Source organism: Bombus pyrosoma, linkage group LG6 (genome assembly GCF_014825855.1).
Source record: "Bombus pyrosoma isolate SC7728 linkage group LG6, ASM1482585v1, whole genome shotgun sequence".
NCBI classification, from domain to species: domain Eukaryota; kingdom Metazoa; phylum Arthropoda; class Insecta; order Hymenoptera; family Apidae; genus Bombus; species Bombus pyrosoma.
In genome coordinates, this window is record NC_057775.1 from 5,400,383 (window position 1) to 5,421,518 (window position 21,136).

Consider the following 21,136-nt stretch of genomic DNA (forward strand, 5'->3'; position numbering starts at 1 on the left):
TAGAATCTTAATTATCGGAACAGCGATTAATGGAAAAATTGAAAATCTTCCCTTTATCATTTACGAGGAAGACGAAATTTTTATGCTTCTATTTAAAAGCTTTTCTTCTTATTTGATATTAACGTTTCTGAACTTGTGTTTATGAACGATTATATCAAAATCAGAGTTCGACAATTACGATCAATCCAACGGAATAAAGTAAAAAGTGTTACCTTAGCAGCAGCGATTAATTCTACGCTTAACCTCATGTCTGGAACACGATGTCTCCTTCTGTATTCGTTGTGAACGACTAGAGCCTCTTGTTGCCACGCTTGTTCGTCTAACGTGTAATGTGATTTAGGATCTAAAAAGGTGATTTTTTTAGTAGGACTCGGACTTCCTGGAGGTAGAACGTTCTCTGTGAAGCTGCCCAAGAAATTTCCCGCTGGATTGTAATTACAAACGACGTAAACCTCGCCGTTTCGATTCCTGGCCATTCCAACGCCCAACTCGGTGCTGTCCTTCCACACGACTTGGGTGAAGTGGCCAGTTTTTAGGGTGGTGGGCTCCTTTCCGTACTGATGTTGCGCCTCTTCCGCATACCTGTGAATAAAATGCGTAATAAAATTAGAAAGGTGAACGTCACATCGCTATCACGATTCTTACCATCAATTACATCCAGTTCATTGAATATAAATTTTATATAGTTACCATTCGTTTACCGGCTCCTCGCCACCTACGATAGTCTTCGGGTTGGAACTCCACATACAATACAAATTTTCACCGTAATCTATGTTTGCCCTGTGCTCTAACCTACCCCTAGCCGCCAGTATATTGGCCCAGTCCTGACTTGTTTTACATAACTGCAAACAAAAATATAGAAATATAGTGTTGAACGGTTCTATGCTACAATTTTTATAAACTTTCAAGTTTATAAAGAAACAAAATTGTTAAAATATTCTACATAGTATCGTCATACTGTACTTGATATTGAAACGAAAAGGGATGTATTAATATTCTTTTTAAACAACGAATCTTCAAGGAAATAATTAGATATAGATTCACATAATTCTATGCAACAGTTTTAATACGATAGAGAACATCTTTAAATATCGTAGGTTCTGCTGATGCAAGATTTAATTTATTCAGCTATATATATATATATACATATACCAGCCGAGTTTATTTATCGGTAAACATGAAGAGGAAATAACCTGTTTGTTGAGACGAAGAGGTGGTACTCCGTGCCTAGCGCGATACAAATTGTGCGTCTCGATGCAAACGTTGATAAATTCCTTAGGAGGCCCCAATCTGCGCACAGATGGTTTACGTGTGTCAGTCTTTGATATCTACAACACACAGACAGAATACCGCGTGATAGACAAAGTTTGTGCGATATAAATAGGACAACAATATGAAACCTTTTAAAACTAAAATGCACAGCAAATAAAATCAAGATTGCGTTCAGTCACGGAATATCAAATATTTTCTTCGATTTCAAGAGCTAGAGAGAAGTTTCCTCTATTATCGGGTTCACGATGCTTTGGTACATAATTAAAAGGAATAAGATATTTTAATTATATGACTAATTTGATCGGCAATATCAAATCGTTGTGTAAAAGGCTTGTTCCAGTTTGGCATTTACTCCAATTAATTCTGAGTTTATTAACCTCACGAAAATTATTTATATAACCGAAACTAATTTAATATTCCTTCTCGTAAAACACCGCGCCCTCTCATCGTCTCAAAGCAAACGCTCCTACGCTTTAATTTGCTGAAACGGCTATTGCAATTAGAGAATAGCAATACGATCGCAGTTTTATTACAGCCGTTTTCCTTGTACGTGCATATACAGAGTCTAAAGAAAAGAATACCTTCCCACATCGGTTATATTTGTACTGAAGGTATTAATCCATCAGCATCGTTTGCTAATGGCGAGCAGTTAATAGCGGAACTCGAACAAAATTACAAAAGTACTTATTATGATTGCAAAAGGCACAATGTCAATGTCTAAAAACAAAAAGATAATTTGACAAAGTTCTATAATGAAATCCTTTATTTTCGTGGAACTTGTCGAAGTACTAATTATGATTGCAAAAGGCAAAATGTCAATGTCTAAAAACAAAAAGATAATTTGACAAAGTTCTATAATGAAACACTTTATTTTCGTGGAACTTGTCGAAGTACTAATTATGATTGCAAAAGGCAAAATGTCAATGTCTAAAAACAAAAAGATAATTTGACAAAGTTCTATAATGAAATCCTTTATTTTCGTGGAACTTGTCGAAGCACTAATTATGATTGCAAAAGGCAAAATGTCAATGTCTAAAAACAAAAAGATAATTTGACAAAGTTCTNGAAATTCTTTATTTTCGTGGAACTTGTCGAAGTACTAATTATGATTGCAAAAGGCAAAATGTCAATGTCTAAAAAGAAAAAGATAATTTGACAAAGTCCTATAATGAAATCCTTTATTTTCGTGGAACTTGTCGAAGTACTAATTATGATTGCAAAAGGCAAAATGTCAATGTCTAAAAACAAAAAGATAATTTGACAACGTTCTATAATGAAATCCTTTATTTTCGTGGAACTTGTCGAAGTACTAATTATGATTGCAAAAGGCAAAATGTCAATGTCTAAAAACAAAAAGATAATTTGACAAAGTCCTATAATGAAATCCTTTATTTTCGTAGAACTTGTCGAAGTACTAATTATGATTGCAAAAGGCAAAATGTCAATGTCTAAAAACAAAAAGATAATTTGACAAAGTTCTATAATGAAATCCTTTATTTTCGTGGAACTTGTCGAAGCTGTAAAGTCTAGATAAAAAGACGAAGTAATGACGAAAAATGATTATATGAAGCACATATCTGGAATCTCCTTCCATAACCACAATATTAAACGACGTATCTAATAATCTAAATTAACTGACAAAAATTACAAATGAAAGATTACACTGATACAACATTCGCTTAATCTCGTTAACGGCTTAACACGAAGTTTCTATTAATCAAGCTGCACTCTATCTAAATTAAGATAAATCTATCTCATAAATAACACGACAAATGGACCTTTTGTCACACCCTGTATATGTGCACGCGTGCACGTTACGGTCAAAGCGAAATCACGCGATCGCGCGAATGCAGCCAGCAATAAAGACGGTGACGTCCCTAATAACCTAGATGCGGAATATCCAATGGGGAGTAGACTGACTGGCAGAAATGATTTCCCATCGTGCTATCGTAACGCGATCATTTCCAGCACACGACAGTCAGGAAGCAAGCTATCGTAAAATCGGCACGTCCTCCTCTATCGTTGGGATTTCCGGTCGCGCGTTTCTCTTCGGATTTGCTTCGACTCCTCCGCAACTAACAAGTGTAAGAAGACGAGGTAATCGATCTACGGATCTAGGTAATTTTTCAAGTTGAAACGATTAAACGGAAAGATTTATATGATTAACAACGGCATAGTAATTAATTTTATCTGTCGATAGCCGGAAGAAAAGCCAACTTCAGATATATTTTTGTCCAACAGGCACTATCGACCGGTCGTTGCGTATTTTTAATTTCCGCGCAAATGTCACGCGACGCTTCGTTGGCCATTTGATTAATGCGGCCACGGAAGCTGACAAGACAAATGGTGTAAATAGAAGTGCAACGAGACGTTAAAGATCGTACTAGATTTTGATTCGGATTAGATTCTTCGTTATAGCGATGCTACGTAACGATATTGCGAATAAAACGCTGATTTTCTGGGAAAAATGAATGAAAAATGAGGCAAATTCCATCACAGGTTCTCTACTGTCCAACTATGAAGAATGGGAGTAATAGCAAAGACGTAGAACAAGTTTGTAGGTCTTGAATATTTGCGAATATTTTTCTACCTTGATTCGCTACAAACCTGCGCTAAAATATAACATTTTGATAAAGCATAGAAGCGTACTAGTAGCATAGACGCAAGAAAATCAGCAACTAATCATAAAGTATTATCGTTTAAAATGTTAGCAATTGAAACTGTACGAATTTATGTAGACCTGCCGCGAATTAATTCTTCAACAAATACCACGCTCCTCTATAATTGCACGATGCATCTGACGATATTTTTTTTTTGGAAATAATTTACAATCAATTCTCATTGAGAATTATAAGTAAATTATTCTGGCGTGGTACTATAACATGAATAATAAGTGATTATCGTATGTTTGATTCTAGCTGAATCTAATGTTTAAATCTAGAGGGTAATGTCTTTTTAGCCTGCGGATCTGATTCGTCGTGTCAAGTAATTTGCTAACTAATGGGTTTTGGTGGTTGTTAATTCTTATGTTATATTTGCCGATATAACGCAAAAGTTGAAAAAGCTCCAAACTCTAATCTACTCTAATTAGATTATTTTATTTTCCACCCTCCTTGTTCAATGCGATTATTCCACGCGGAAATGAGAAACCTCGTCCGAGATCAAGTAGTTGACGAATCTCGAGGGAACTCAGCCCCCTGCCAATTTCCTATTTATACTCGTTTCTCTTCGATCTGCGCGCGAGTCATAGTAAACGAGAGCGCAGTGTCCTCGCGTAGAAGGAATAAATAGAAGATTAAATAGAACAAATAGAAGAAGAGCGCGGATTGACGCAAAGTGTAAAAGCGAGCCGAGAAAAATCAACACAGCACGCGAACTCGACTCTCGAAGACGATTAGTCATCATTGCGAGAGTAACGATTTCCCGAGGCGTTATGCACAGCCGTTCACTAGACGTGTCTCTCGAAAAGGGAACGATCCTGAGTCATCGACAGATGCCAACGTACCCCGATGTCGCTCGCTCGTCTACACACGGACGTAGGATTCACGTGATCGCGTGAACGCGTGACGATGATTTACTTCGCCGTTTAACCCTTCAAACGGTAACCGATTACGGTAACTCGTGCGTGTTCGTCTGTTCCTTTTCGTTTCGATTTTCACGCGTCTAGTCCACGTTGACGATGAATAATGAAAATGAAATCGCCGTTTGTTTTGTTCTTGACAAGGGATGATTTATATATCGATAGTTTGTAGATTGGATAAGCGATGTATGTTGCAGTAATTAGGGTTTAAGGGATGTAATTAATGGACTGGATGTAACTGTACTAATTTAAAAGTTAATGTCTGGATTTGTATACGTATGTAAGTATAGAGGATTATGTATTACAAAAGAAAAAATAATTCTAAGTTAATACTGTGTAAGCCTGAAGGACATCTCAAAAGAATGAAAAGATATTGCAATGTTGCCCGAGGACTGATTTTATGTTTTCGCCACAGGCTCGCAAAACAATAATAGGATAACCAGGTGTCCCAAACATCCTGCAGGTCACGGCTAATAACCAGACAATAACCGGATAGTGTCCTAAACCCAGAAGACAGTAACAGGGCGACAAACCCTCCATAGGGCCCTAAACCTTAGTATATAAATCTTCCTAAAATCGGCACTCGACAGACTTTATTGTAACAGTTTGAACCATTATTCTGTTGTATTCGTATAATAAATTTTGTACAGACTACCATATCTAAAGTTCGAATGTCTCACCTTACGTGCGAAACGTTCAAACTATCGCGAAATAATTCAAACAACGCGAGGAGACAACCGATAATTTGTTAATTTCACGAATTCCTGTATCTACTACGTGACATTCTCACTGTAACTCTTCTACCAGTACATAGGTAAAGTATCTCAGACATATGGGAACTTTTCCATTTGAGACACTTGCAAGAAGAATTTAATGCACTTTCAAATAAATGTGCAACTTTTACTTCGCATTTAAGTTTCTATACGGTAGAAATTCATTTATCTGAATCGAAAGACAAGCGGTTCGTGTAACTGGAATTTGTATAATAAGAATTAATCGACTCTCTCCATTGTCTGTGATTTATCATAGGAAATTAAATTTGATTAAATCTATTTTCTGCGTATAACAAAGCTATACAGTTTGATAGATGGAGCGAACAAACAGGAATTCGTTTAATTCGACGCTAACTAAAATTTTATTTCACAAGCAGTTCCACTTCGAATGGAATTCCACCCTCGTATTTCAAAATCGTGTAACTTTCTATTCTTCTTATATAACAGAAAATTCTTTTGAAGCGGAATTCCAATCGCAATACGATCGATCATAGAAAAATATATTTACCGGTGTCGACGAATATCTTGCAGAGTCGGGGGAGGCCGACGATGACCTGGCACTGCTGCAAGACATGCCGTCGCTTCCTAAACTACCGTGGAAACTGCCGTGCAAGGAATTCGACAGTGGCCCTGGAGACGCTGGCGACGCTGTCAAAGGAGATTTCGATCTCACCGAATCCGTCCTCGACCTGAAAATCAGTAAATCGATTATACGCTCGATGCAGAAGCACAGCGAGCCTTTCAGATTTGAGGCAGTGACACTCGCGGCTAGCGGTGCACAGATTTAGACAAGCAACTTCTATGAAAGGTTTCCTCGGAAACAACGGGTCTATGTTGCGTCGCGTCGCCGGCGTTTCAAGCTGTCGGCGATTTAGCTTCGACGTATCTCGAATCTCGATGGATTCGATCAAAAAGCAGTGTGATTGAACCGTTTGTATTCGTAGCAGCGTACAAGTCAGCTGTGCATTGAAAGGGGCTTTGATTGGATATATTTAAAGAACCATTCTTTTCGGGTTACAAGCTAATCGGAGTGACAAGTTGATTGTTCGAATTTCATGAGAATTCCGATAATCGAGTATACATACGTGTTGTATGGTAAACACGAAGGCAATAATTTAAAAAACGACCATGGCTAATATAGGAAAAAATAGAATGTATACGGGATTGCAGAATTCACGAATCAACTTTATTTATCACGTCAACTTCTAATTCTAAATCTGAACTGTAGATTATGCTACGTTTATATTAATCCCTTTAGATTAGAAATTTTATTTATAATATATCTGCCATTGAAGATACTCGTACGATGCAGTTTCGAAAATTCTTCGCTAGAGTGTGGTGGTAGTAAGATCGTTTTCTTGGAAACGAGTGGACTGAAGTTGAAAGATGGATGAACAAGAAAAAGAAACTCGGCTCCAGCTATTAATCCATGAATCATACATTTTTGTTATTTTTATATATCACCCGACTCGACAAACACTCAAAGCGAAAAGCATGGCAAGCAATTCTGCAGATTCGTAGGCAAACATTTTCTCAAAATACCACCTTCCCCAAAGGCCTAAATGGAAAGTTCGCTAAGTCGCTTAATCGTTTGAAATTATTCGATTCCCGCAACGAATGTTTAGTCTTCGGTGTCCTGCTATTTCTCTGCTTAATCCGCTTTCGCCTTTCCAATTATTCGTCACAAGTTTCGCTACGTGCTGAGGATCCTTGTCTGTTTTTCTTAAAGCGTTCACACTGCCTGCAACATATGCGCGACACGTCTTTTGATAGTTCGTTGGAATTCCGTCGTCGGACGAATCACAGATTCACGTGGACTTAACACATTCGCTGCGTTTATCGGAATTTTACCAGCTGTTTGTCAAATCTTCAGTTCCGTGTGCCGGGCCCGTTAAATCTCTTCTTAAAATCAAATCGTTCTCCGAGTTTATTAAAGTTGTAGCTCCGAAAGGAATGGTTCTTAAGAAATGTATGGATTACGAATAGATCGATACAGGACATATCTAAATTAATTGAAGCAACAGGATCAAAATACCCAGGTGCCATTACTACGATCGGACGATTTAAACAATTCGCCAATTTACTGTCCTAAAACATTCTCTTAAATGCTAAAACATTCTTTATTTACTTTGTTAAAACATTCCCTTAAAGATGCCAGCGGAATTCTCAACTCGAACAGCTCCTTAAAGGATACAAGCAAAAAGAGCTAACGGCGGGGAACGTGTTAAATTAGCGTCCGCTTCTCTTCAGCCTCGTTTCTCGTTCATCGAGACGCTGAATCAAACGAAATTAAACAAGTGTAAGCAGCGTTAAAGCCGGCGCCGTACAATTTCGCCCGGAACTCGACGATCCATCCGAGTTCCGTCGACGGATCTGCGAACAGAAGCCTTTTGTGTCTCGCGTGGCCAAAAGCTGAAAGGTCGAGAAAAGCGTGCGCGAAACTGCCGGCGATCTCCCTCTGTGCGTCGTCAGAAAGGAAAAATCGTTGCGGCACATGCAAAACGCGAGCCGAAGCGGTCGAACAAGAAGATCGTTTAAACGTGCTTCGTGAAATTGTACGAGTGCCTCTAATCTATTTCTAGTGTATGTTCCACTGTGGGCTGAATACTGTGACGCCGGCAGGATATAGCGTCGTTAACGAGTCTCTTTGTCCATTTATGCGTCTATTATCACGAAAATATAACGTTACGTGTGAATCTGTCACAAGTATCTGCTAACAATTTATTCTACAATTGCTTTCCCGACGCGTCGTTTGCAAATGCGCGTGAAATTTATGGTCGGCGCCTCATACCGCGTCATTTTAACGAATAGCATCGTCTAGAGTACTCCAGAGCGAGATAAACGACCCAACAAAAGCAGACGACCAAGGATTATCCCTGGTAATTGTATCTGACATGGAACTGGCTTTGTTCGCCAATCGTTCGTCGCCGCGATGGATTTACGCGAGACGAGTCTCGTATGAGGAATCATGAAATTCTTGGTGGGCTTAGCATTATACCGAGGAATTAACTAAAAGATTCCAAGCGACTTTAGTGGTTCTCATATTTCGATTCTGAGAAAATTTCCAAGCAATTTTTAATATTATACACAGATATATAATCTAACAATCTAGCTATTTAGTGACAGATAATACTTAAAAAAAAAAAAAAAAAAAAAAATAGACACTGTAAAATTGAAGATCTGTCTTTAATGTACTAAAGAAGTGATTCATACGTTAAGATATATATAAGACATATGTTCATGAAAAACTTTTGACGAGTATCTATCGTGAGTATGCTTCTAATTCTCTTTTATTGAACGTCAGTGGATCTAAATGCGAACGGCTATTCGATTGGGAAAATAATTGTTACGTTTGTTTAATAATTTCAAATGCATCGGTATAGCGTTAATAAAGACTTCAGAGATAACTTTTAAAAATTATGTCACAATACTTGTAACAATTTATCAAAATCCTAGACATCCTGCCTCAGACATCACCTAAAATTTCAAAAAGTTCCGCACAATATACACAATATATTCATAGAAATCCCTCACGATAAATAATGAAATATTTCCGCCAGTTGTTTCCCACCTCAAAATACGACTCTATTCTTCGATATTCAATCGCAATCAACATCAACGCCACGCAGGCATTGCAAACTCAATGCGCTAAACTCAATTAAACCCGGCGAAGCGTCCAAATACGTCGCGACAGTGAATGACTCCTCCATTGAAAATGGGGATCGTAGCGAGGCACGACATTTTCAACGTGACCGTCGTAGCCATCGTTGCTCCTTTTGTCACGCAACAGCTCAGCGTATTTACAGTATCAGCATTCAGGCGGTGAAGTAACGACGAAGAAGCCGAGAGAAAGCGGCGTGGGACACCAAGAACGTCGTGGAACACGCGAGATGCCACGGCAAGAATTACGCGCGCACCGCGACCGTTTCAGGTTCACGCGAGCGCGCGCTCTTCCATACGCCGTGGTCCGCGCGTGCACGCTTTTACTTCCTTCTTCCTACGAGTCTCCTCGACCACGGCCACGGTCGCCACTCGCCACCAGAAGAAACGTTCCCCCGTCCTTTCTCGCGTCCCGCTGCTTCTCGCGCGTCGACAACGATTTATTAACCCTCGCGAACGTTCGAGCGCGAACTTTCAGCGGATACGGTGAACGCACGGATGGAAAGGGCATTGTTCTTCGCGAACGTAAATTTGGAAAGTTGGACAGCCGGACTTTTGCACGCACGAGAATCTTGCTTTTGATTCTCTGCTGCAGCGCCCGAGATGATCTCGTTTAAGCATCGTCGAAAACTTTCACCGGTTACTTTTAAAGATATCTCGTTCGATGGAATCGTAGGAATTTTTTGGTGTTTTAAGTATCGTGGACGAAAGAATGGGAATTGAGTTGCGCGAGTGTTGAGCTTCGTGCGATTGCACCGTGATGCTATCGGTTTCAATTGCCTTTCTATTTTACGTTCACCTGGTAGGTTTAGCTTCTTCTACGCGTGCGGTAATCCTTCGTGATCAATGTTACTGCATTTTCTAATTTTCTTCGAGTAAATGTTTTATTCGAGGAATTTTTTTTTTTTATTTACACTTTTTACACTCGACAAAGTACCAGCGACAGTTGACAATATTTCTTTCAATTTCATGCACTAAATGGACTTTCTCTCGGCTTCGTATTCGTCGACTACGTCATTACTATTAAACACTAAGGCCATTCACCGAACCTAACGAAGCCCTGAAAGGTACAAACGGTGAATTCTCCTTCTCTCTTTTTCTCGTCTTTTTCTTCCCTTGCGCCATCGAATCGTCGAGTAGTCTCGTTCACGCGCTGCTCGGCTTCGTTAGAATCGGCGTTTGGCATGGCTACAAGTCTGCACACCATAGGTGAATACCTTTCGGGCGACAACTGGTCGACAAAGCCGACCACCTTCTTTTTCGTTCCGTTAACGCTGAGCGAGGGCATACTACAAGGAGGGGTAACGATTTACGATATACACAAGCCGGACATCCTTTGACTTTTACTTAGATTTACTATACATCGTTCAAGATGTCCCGAGTGAAATTAACGCGGAAAACGCATCCAACCGCGAATCAATTACCGTTGGGGTCGTGTTTCCAGCAAAATTACCTATTCACGCGAGATCCGTGACACCTAACAGCTGGAATTTAACGTCGAAACGTCGACTATTCTGGCTCTTTTCAGAGATTAATTGCTTGCGCGAATGGCTTTCGAAGTTTAGATCGAGTGGATGATTAAATGGAAGATGAATTAAATCGAGGAAGTGAAATTATAAAACCAAATCTACTCGATAATCACATGTTACCGAAATTGTACGATTACGTCAACAAAGGTCAACTAAATTAAACGTCTGATTTAACCATCGATTATTTTAAAACAAAAAAGTTATTTTCCACGCTTAACAATCTTTTTCCCTTCTTATTTCTTTCGCATCTGAGAACAAACACTATACTGAACGTAAAAAGATGATACGGTTTAATAAGATGGACTTTATTAGCATTTCTCGAGAAAGAAATTGAATAAAAGTTGCTCTTAAAAGAGGAATAACGAAATTCGTGTAGGAAAATTGAAATGCATACTATACAAATATTTACTCGTGTTTCTCCCATAGCAGACATGGTGCAAAATCAACAGACATCCTAAGTAAACGAACGTCTATCCCTTGCCCGAATCCCAGTGATATAATATTACGTATTTTACGATTTTTCTCTCGGGACATCTTGTTCTAATATGTACACATGTAAGTACCTATGTATGTATGTATATTTACACGTACAAGGAAACGGAACCTGTACCATATCTAAGAAAAACAATTGATAAATTCTGATCTGTCTGAAATCAGATATTTGTGTGTGTTTGAAGACCGTAAGGGCAAACTTTATTACAAGTAATGCACTTTTTCACTAAAAGTTTATAATTACACTACACAGAAAAATATATTGAATGAGCTGACGGTCATAAAATTGTATAAATTGTACTAAATTTACTATGATTTGTACAAATTATTTTCTGATTAACGAGCATAAATACGTGAATGAAATTCACACACTAAAGAGGTATACATGTTCGAATACTCGTGTGTATTAGTAAGATATATATCTTTAAGTTACATTTATTACGTTCAAGTATCTTTTTATAAATGCATCAGAAGCTTAATTTCATTAAACTTTACAATTATTTCATTCCATATTTATCTCATATCAAACTACACACGCTAATAACGAAATTTATCGACTAACAAAATTTCACTTGTAAAACTGATTCTCTACTCGTTTCGAACAAAGTAAATATATATTACGAATATATTCTAAACTCCGAATTCCCAACATATGGTTCGTGACTCTCACGATTAGTTTTAAAAATACTTGTAGCGCTTGGACATTTTAATATGTCTACTTTGTCGTAGTAGCCCAAAATGAATTGTCATATTTCATTAAAAAAAAAAAATTTATAAGAAGATCATTTAACTGTTGTAAAAGAGAGTCGGGAGCCAAAATTGTTAGGAAACACGGCTTTAAATTTGTTAACTCTTTAAGAAAAGAAACATACATCTATAAAAAAGAATAAATACATAAACTACTTTTGCATTTCTGAAGTTTTACCCAGAAACAAGCGATACGTTCAACGCGGCATTTCTAAGAGCCGTGAACCGGTTCTCGTTGTATCAACAACGCTGTTGCAAATACGTTACCTAGAAGGAAGCACATTACCGAAACGAAATTTCTTCGCATACACGCATCGAACATATCGCTTCATTCACGTTCCAGGAAGTCTGGTTTCTCCCGGTTTTCCCTTTCAGTCAATATAATTAAGAAAAAATGACGCATACCTGTTCGACTTTGGCGTAACGATGTCTCTAGTCTCGGACGTGTATTTCCTTTCAGCACGACCACCGTTGAAAAGCTCAACGGTTTCCCTGGTAACCGTTTCCAGGAGAGGTTCTCCGCCCCGTCTACCCTTACTGAAGGTCCTTTGATCCGTTTTACGGACCATAACCACCCTCGACAGAGGTTGATTGAATTCATGGCCGTGCATCGTTGGCGGAATCATCGCTAACGACTGAGAGAGGGGTCCTCCGACTCGCGGGGACCTGAAACAGATTATTCGAGATTGCAGAGTGAGGGGATTTGCATCGAATGCTCCCTGTTTAAAATTAAAATGCTTTTCATGCTACGATTAACTCGACGTCCGCAACTTTTTCTTTTAATGAATTTTTTATGAAATACGATTCTGTTCAAAGACGCATGCTGAGAATCTGTTACTTTGGAAATTCTTTCCTCGTTCGTCCGAATAAATAGCAACGTGGTGAAATTTTAATATTTGTATTCAGAAAAGGCAAGATGAAATTTTTTCCGACTAGCATAAATGATAATATTGGATCGTTCGAAGGATTCGTAAACGAAATTTAAGAAAAATTTAAACGTGGTATATTTTTATAAACAATTTATACGCCATTCCTTTTGTAATAACTTTTGGCTATTTATAATGGGACGGATGGACTTCGACTGATATAGAACATATTTTGGCATATTTATTATTGACACTGAAAAACATCTTTTCTATTGACTAATCCTGGATTTCTTTTCTTAATTAGTCTATACATACAATGATTAATAAGTAGCATTTATCAGAATTTAACATTTCGTTACTTCGCACGAGTTTATAATAAATGATTATTTTCCAATCTTGGAAACTTTATGCACTTTCCAAATAACCAAATAACATGTACAAACGACAGCGATAGTTATTACAATATTTGATAAACTGTGAAAAAACTTAAAAATATACAAATTTACATACTGCGCCTAATATGAAAAAATATATAGAATATTGAAAAGAAAAATAAAGTACTCGTGATAATATTTCATAAATGGAATAAAAATGTTTATTTGGATTCAATTTCTTTAGTTATATCTATTCATCAACATCTGCAGTCTATTCATAAGATGCTCTCGTGTTCCAAAGTTTGCAAATTAAACATTTTTATGTTGTGCTATTCTCATTAATGTATAGTAAAGCAAATTTGTCATCTACGTTTGAAACCTATTAGCATACCGGCCAATAAACTGAGACCCTAATTCAACTTTTTAGCATTACAGTGTGAAAACAAACGCTTTGGGAAGCAGTTTAGAGGATCGTGACGATCGTATTTTACAAAATCACGTTATGGAACGGTTAGAAACTAAAATTATGGTAAGAATTTAACGGTGTTGAAACAATAAATTACGCGATGTTCTTTTCTTATAAGAATTTTTTCTCCTCGTGGGAACGTCATAAGTTTTCCAATCCCATACGAAAAACATATACGCGCATATTTACGATACTTGTAATGCCTACTCTGCTTTGCGTGACTTGTTAACGAGGTAAATATATTTATAACGAGTCGTGAATTGCAGTTATCGTACTTACACGCACTTTTAAGACGGAAGACGGAATATATTTACTCGGATAACTATATTTCCTTGGAAAAGTCGCGGCAAAAAGAAAAATACTTTAGAATGTCTATGTAACGTTATTCCGTCAATTTAGAATCATTGTATCGGATAACTTATCTTGATCCCTTATTTTCTAGACATAAATCACAATGATAAAGTCAATGATATAGCGCCTGTAGGCGTCAGCTATAACGAGATTGAAGAGAAGAATCATCGTAATGCAATTTAATTAGTTCAATCGCTAAGTAGAGCGATAGTATGACAAATGATATCTGACAAACGATGCGCGTTTTAATACCAAAGATATAGTTTTCCTACATCTAATCCTTATACACTGGATGTACGTATGTATTCTTACTTTAAATGGCAATCTCCGTACTATCGTATAATTTACTTTGGCATAATTACAGACTAATTAGAAAATATGAAAATTTCCTGTCTTGAAAACAATAGAAATTTGATCTATTTTTGAGATACTTCGGATATCTTTGTTATTACTTAACATTCCTGATAGACAAACATAATTAATATATATAAACAAATTATTCGACTTTTATGACGATAGTGACACATTCTCCACAAGCTAAAAGTTAAAACAGTAGAAATATCGTAACGTGTTTAATATAAGAAATAATTTCGAAATTTCTAACTCTATAATTCAATTGATTATACTGTTGTTTCCTGAATCGTTGAAGTTATACCACTTGTTAGTTACATGTCGATTCTTTTAAATGCATACGACAAACTTTCGTTTCCCTTTCGAATTAAATTTACATTTCATATTTACACTTCCAATACAGATCTGTCAAGCATTTCAATTCATACAATAAACTTTCATTTTCCCTTAATTAAATTTACAATTACCAAACATACAATAATAGCATTCAGCTGAATTTCACTTTCATCGGGATTCGTACGATTCTTAACTCTTCGAACAATCTTCGGGGCTACGAATTATTGTTGCAAGAATTGCTATAACGGGGAATATGTTTTTGTGCGTGCCGGGGGAAGGTGGATACGTCTAATTACGACGAATGTGGTAATAACATCTCTTGGTCTATGAGCTCGGTATTCATAGCGATGAGTGAACAACCTAACACCATCGTGAAACGTATAATGAAGCATATAGAACGAGGACCTGCAATTGTTCATAATTTAGTCGCTCGTTGACACTATTTACGATTACGGTAGGTGTCATCGTCTGCTTCAAACATTGACAAATTTTTCCAAAAAAGATTTGAATGTACGTGTATGTGTATGTGTACTAAGACTTTAAAAAACAAGAAACCAAATCTCAGTTACCATTCCATATAAAAAGTGAAGTGGATGTCGTTATTAATCTTTTAGAAAAAAAAAAAAAAATATCGTGACACATTACTTGTGTCACCCTGTGTATAGGATGTAAATAAAATGAGTAGCTACACTTTGTTATCGTATTCTTTCTAAGGACGAGAAAAAAATTGTGATCGCGGAACCGGAACCTTTTTCTTTTTCCAAGATATAAAAACTCTTTGTTTACATTAGGATTTATATAATAACAGTCGCTATTATTGTCGAACTGATTTACTACGCGTACATACGTAACTTCAATGTCAGATCGTCTCGTTACTATACCAATTCTTCTGATTCTACGTATAACGATTATTCTTCTAAAGTTCCAATATAAACAACGAGCGTTTCGATCTCAACGACAAAGAGGAAAAAATCATGACAAATTAAAAACCTTAATAAGAAAAGAGGTCCCTTGCATATATGCTTTTTCATAGCAGTTTACAGTGAACAAAACCTCGATTCATACAATAGAAAAATAACAAGGATATTATTTATTATTGTTTCTCATTGCTAGTATAAATCCGTAGACGAGATATTTCGTGTCTTAATGAAAATATACACCGAATGTATTCTAACATCACACGAATGATATTGCTTCCAACATATCCTCCATAGGTGATAAAAAGCGTCAAAATACACATCCCATTAATTAGCCAATTACTTGACACGACGTATCAGATCCGCAGACTAAAAAGACATTATCCTTTAGATTGAAGCATTAGATTCAACTAGAATCAAACATACTATAAACACTTGTAATCCAAGTTACAGTACCACGCCAAAATAATTTACTTACAATTCTCAATGAGAATTAAAATTCTACCAAATAAAAAAAAAAAGGAAAGAAATACACATCGCGCTCTCGTCGTCTTAAATTTCTGTTAATTTGTTCGTTCGCGTGCTCCAACGCATAAATTTCAACGCCTGACCAATTGACCAATTTTAACACCTCGCTGTATTATTTTGAATATCGCCCTAGCTTGTTCACCCTAATACAGTATGTGGGATGTATCCGCAATAATTTGGAATTCCCTTTCGAGGGAAATCGCTTGCAGCCCGAAATTATCCACTCGATTAAGCCGGTTGCTTGGCGGGACCTCGTTACTCTTAAAACTACGCCCGCTGACTCCTCGTTAACCTCGTCGTTAACGCGTAGTCAGATTCTCGTTCCGCGGGCAATTAAGGCTGAATTTCTCCCGTCGAACGCCTAATCAACGGAGGGGCGAGTATAGCGGGTGTCTCTAGCATCGCAATTTCTTGCGAATCTACTCTTATACTCGAGGGACCGTTTCGCACGCCGAAGAAGACGCTTGACAATGATTTTTACGATCGCAGCACGATACGGGGTCGTGCTCGGAACGGTGAAATTGCGAATCAGTGATTGGAAACGGCCGATTGATATGTTCGGCTCCGATGCACTCGCCAGAGGAAAAAGTAAAGCTCGTCGATCGTAAATCATTTGAAAGTGCCTATTGGGCTTTCTTCGGTGAAGCAAGAGCTTAATCCGAATCCGGATCAAAACTTGAACGTGGCTCGCGTGAAAAACAATGATTCCAATTAATAGTTTATTATGACGAATGGTGTTACAGGAGTGTAGGTTCTTTAAAAGAGATATGTATATGTATACAGGGTGTTTCGTTTATATTGGATATCTTAGGATCAGTTACTTTTGCAGTTATAAAAAATTGTGTCAGGGCGATAGTTAATTGGCTGAGATGAACGAACATTGTGGTTCGCGACTTGTACTTTGCTCGTATTTAAACGGAACTGTTAATTTTTTTTTTCTTATAAACTGTGCCTTTTCGCTATCTTTAGCTTAAAGAGCCAAGGATTATGGAAATGGAACGAATGGATAAAATAGCACAAGTATAGAGGCAAAAAATGACGATTAAGTTACGTAAATCGGAGTCGCGCGATTCGACCCGCATTTCATTGCGACAGAAAAACAATTGCAGTAAATCAGCGTTTCTCGAACAGCTAGAATACCAGAATCGTTGTACTACGCTCGTATTCGCTTCTGATTCAACGTCTAGTTTATACATACGTACATAGTTTACTATAATACTTTGATGCCTTGATCGTTCTAAATTAGCGAAGGATCACTTTCAATTTCATCTCTTCTTATTGTTCTTACTTTATTATGTAATCCCATTTCGTAAAACCTGATGAATAAAAAATATACACTAGCTTTCGAGAAATTAAGTAACGTTACTTTATTCTTACAATGAAAATACACGATTTGTGTATACCCCTATCTAAAATTTCATTTCTATTTTGAATGTTCGGATACTCGAGAAAATTACTGCCGAATAAAATAAACAATTATAAGACCACGCTGACTCTGTTCTAAAAAAAATTTGGAGAATCCTACATGAGATATAAAAATACAAATATCGTTTTTTGTTTAAAAAAAAGTATCTTCGCTTATATTGAATAATAGCATTCGTTACTATGAACGGTTTTTTTACATCAGAACCTTTACTTGAAATCTACTTTTCAAATTCAATTCTATATCTTCATTAACATACGCGTTTTACTACGGCTACACATACTTCATTTACATATTTATAACGTCCTAACCACGAGGTGCCCTCGGATGACCTCAGATTGGACAAACGACCATCCGAAAGACGAAGCCACGAGTTCTTTCACGTTCATTTCTCGCCAAACAAAACAGTCCAATTTAACAGTAACGCGTTACCAAATACCCTAAACACATTTCACTTCGAGAACGCAGCATTACTTCGAATACACTTGCCAGTTTAAGTCATCGAACCGAAACAGAACGTCTAACCCGTTCTTCCAATACCAACATTCCTATAGTTATCTCCGTCGTTCGATCACGAACCCCTATATATCAAAGAAAACGAGCCTAAAAAAACAAGGGAACGAAAAAGAACTCACCGCAAACCTCGAACGTCGACCTCTTTTATGCTGTCTATAAAACAGAAGCAAGGATCTTCTCACGGTGAGATCGATATACTCCCGTCAAAATCAACGATCCAACCTGAGATCGTTAGCCTCGTCCAACTGAAACACGAAACACGAAACAAGACACTGTGGTGATGGATTTCGAGAAATAGCAGGATATCTGTTGTCGGCACGGACTACGGAGATGAGAAAAAAGACGTGACAATCGAACGCGGGATCAAAGGAAGCGTCCTCGTTTCGAAGCTGCGCGTGAACAAGACTCCATGGCTCGGACCGTGGCACTGGATCCTTTCGTCGAGGCACTCTAACTCGGCTCTCTCGATACAAACCGCACGACAGAACGAACAAAACTGGCACGAGAGTACGAGAGTCGGGCCACGAGAAAGAGAGACGGGCCTCTCCGGTCTCGGAGAGGAAAGGTGGCCAATTAGCCGTTACTCGGCGCACATGCCTTAACCAACTACCCGGCGCAGCTGCAGCGCCGCTGTACGCTTCTAGGGAATCGCATTCATAAACGCGCACGATGCAGCGTCGCTCCGCGCGTCGTTGTGCAGCCTTCCAGAAGATTCGCGTTTCTTTTTTATCCCGTCTTGTTGTAATTTGTTTTTCTCTTATTCGCGTTAAATTTGACCGAATATGTATACACGTCGTTCCGTGGTTCGTCTGATGCGCGAGTTTTCAAGTGCTGCGATGTTTCGATGGATTTGATCGAAGTGGTAAAGTGATTTGGCTATTGTTCGTTGAATTAGTTTGAGGTTATCCGCTGATACGAGGATAAAATGTATTGCTCTTTGCTCGAAACATAGAGGTAGTTTATAATTGTTCGGAGACGAATTTTTGTTTTCGCAATGAGGATCATACGTTATGTATATATATGTATTAATTATTTTAATACGTCTTCCCTACAAAACGAGTGATGTCTCTTTCGTTATATCGAATTACTAAAAGAACAAAATAGGTATTTTCACGAGAAAATCGCGTGTATGCCGTTAATTTATAAAAACACTTTCGACCATCTTTCATGTTTTAATTTGAAACTTTTACGATCGTGTTTCTCCTAAGGATATAGATATATTTCGTGGTTAAAACGTAACAGACGTTAAACGTTTTTACGGTAAGTTAAATGAAGCATGTGATTAGAAAACCGGACACGGTTATAATTTCTCGTAGTTATGAATCAAGAACGAAATAAGCACTTCTGAAGTTTTGAAATAATAATAGTTTGTACAAAATCGTTGCACATAGCAAATTGACTCGTGACTGAGATAATCGACCTTTCGTTGACATCTCTAATTTTAGCCTATTTATTCTAACATTTACTTATTTATCTATTTATTAAAAAACCAATTAAAAAAGAAGACACACGATAAAATCTTAAAACAAAACGTTACGATACACGAAACTCACTACGAATTACGCCGCTGCAGATTCTCCCGTTGAAACGCAGCGCGATCGAAATACGCGTTGTTACATTTTGCATCGTCCCGTTTTCCAAATTCTCCTTTCACTCGTTCTAATTTCCAATTGCACCTACTCTGCGCTATAGAAACACAGGTTTAACGAATTCCTGCTCGGCGTTATACTTCCAGCAACGGTAAAGATTATTCTGGAAGGCGAGAAAATTCCAGACCGATCGGTATCTCGAATTTCACGTACAGGAATAAACGTGTACGAGCTTAAAGCGAAAGAGTCTCCTCTAGCAATTTCTCCATCTCCTCTTTCTCTTCTTGTCGCGACAAGAAAAGAAACCCGGCAATGAGTTCCACTAAATTACACAGACCGGAGGGAAACATCGTCGAGGAGTAAAAGAGAAAACGACAGAGAGAGAGAGAGAGAGAAAGAGACATCGAGACGGCCGAGAGAAACAAAAACTGAAACGATTTTATCGAAACGCATCCTGCGCGCGGTTTCTTCCGCTTTCGCGACAAGGCGTAAGTACGGTGCGCGCCGCGGAAAGCAGCGTAATAATTGGAGAACGAAGATGTACGGCCGAGCGAGTACCGCTATTCCGGCTGACCGGAATCACTGCTCTGGAACAGCACGGTACTCTCCTTCGCTCATTTTCTCTGTCTCCCCTGCATCAACGTGTTCACGGAGAACACGTGCGACTGGCTTAACACCTGTTCCAACGTCCGAGCGCTTTTCCTTCCAGTGACCATTGATCGGCGTCGTTCGATTTTGCCTCGAAGACACCATTAATTGATCTAATCGCACGCTTCGACCATCAAAAACGCGTTTCATGACGGTTACTATGATAAACAGCAGGCAGCGGGAATTCTGTCGCCGGAATAACGCTTTAAAGTATAAAACTTCCGTTTTATGGGCCGTGTAAACTCGAAGGTCGACGCGAATAGAATGGTTCACGGTTCGATACTTTATGGCCCTCTTGTGATTTGTGTTTCTGACGTCACGTGTATCGGCAATGGATAATAATTTAATTTTACTATACATTATGGACGTCTTTATAAGAGTATTCGTAATTCATATTTGCAATTAGGGTGAATTAAGTATATTTTGTATCGTAAAATATGGTCGTAAGTAAATATTGGTTATCTGTTTAGAATGTCGTTCCAAATCGAAAAATAATTTACGGAATTACGCGGTGTGTATCATTGTTTGTATAGAACGAGTTTATTTGCGATATAACGCGACACTAATGCAATTCAAAAGCTTAACCTCTTTTTTTTTTTTAAGGAACACGCAAAATCACTTATCCATGATTACTCATTATTGTGCTATGAAGAGTGTCGGTGTAGCACTTATGAAATACACAAAAACTAAACTCCGAACAAACGAACGTTTTTCCATT

General features: G+C 37.9%; 1 protein-coding gene across 6 annotated transcripts in view; it reads right to left on the reverse strand.

The window, feature by feature from the left end:
- LOC122568224 overlaps nt 1–21,136 on the reverse strand; it is a 201,845-nt gene that overhangs the window by 1,197 nt on the left and 179,512 nt on the right. For 4 of the 6 annotated variants that reach the window (XM_043727725.1, XM_043727728.1, XM_043727729.1 and 1 more), the window contains 6 exons: nt 12,459–12,719; nt 10,503–10,574; nt 6,134–6,314; nt 1,194–1,328; nt 691–842; nt 213–582 (listed from right to left, as the gene is read on the reverse strand). In XM_043727725.1, the coding sequence (XP_043583660.1) occupies nt 213–582; nt 691–842; nt 1,194–1,328; nt 6,134–6,314; nt 10,503–10,574; nt 12,459–12,719 (1,171 nt within the window). The remainder of the gene's footprint in view (nt 1–212; nt 583–690; nt 843–1,193; nt 1,329–6,133; nt 6,315–10,502; nt 10,575–12,458; nt 12,720–21,136) is intronic. The other 2 variants (XM_043727727.1, XM_043727726.1) reach the window with 2 other exon arrangements.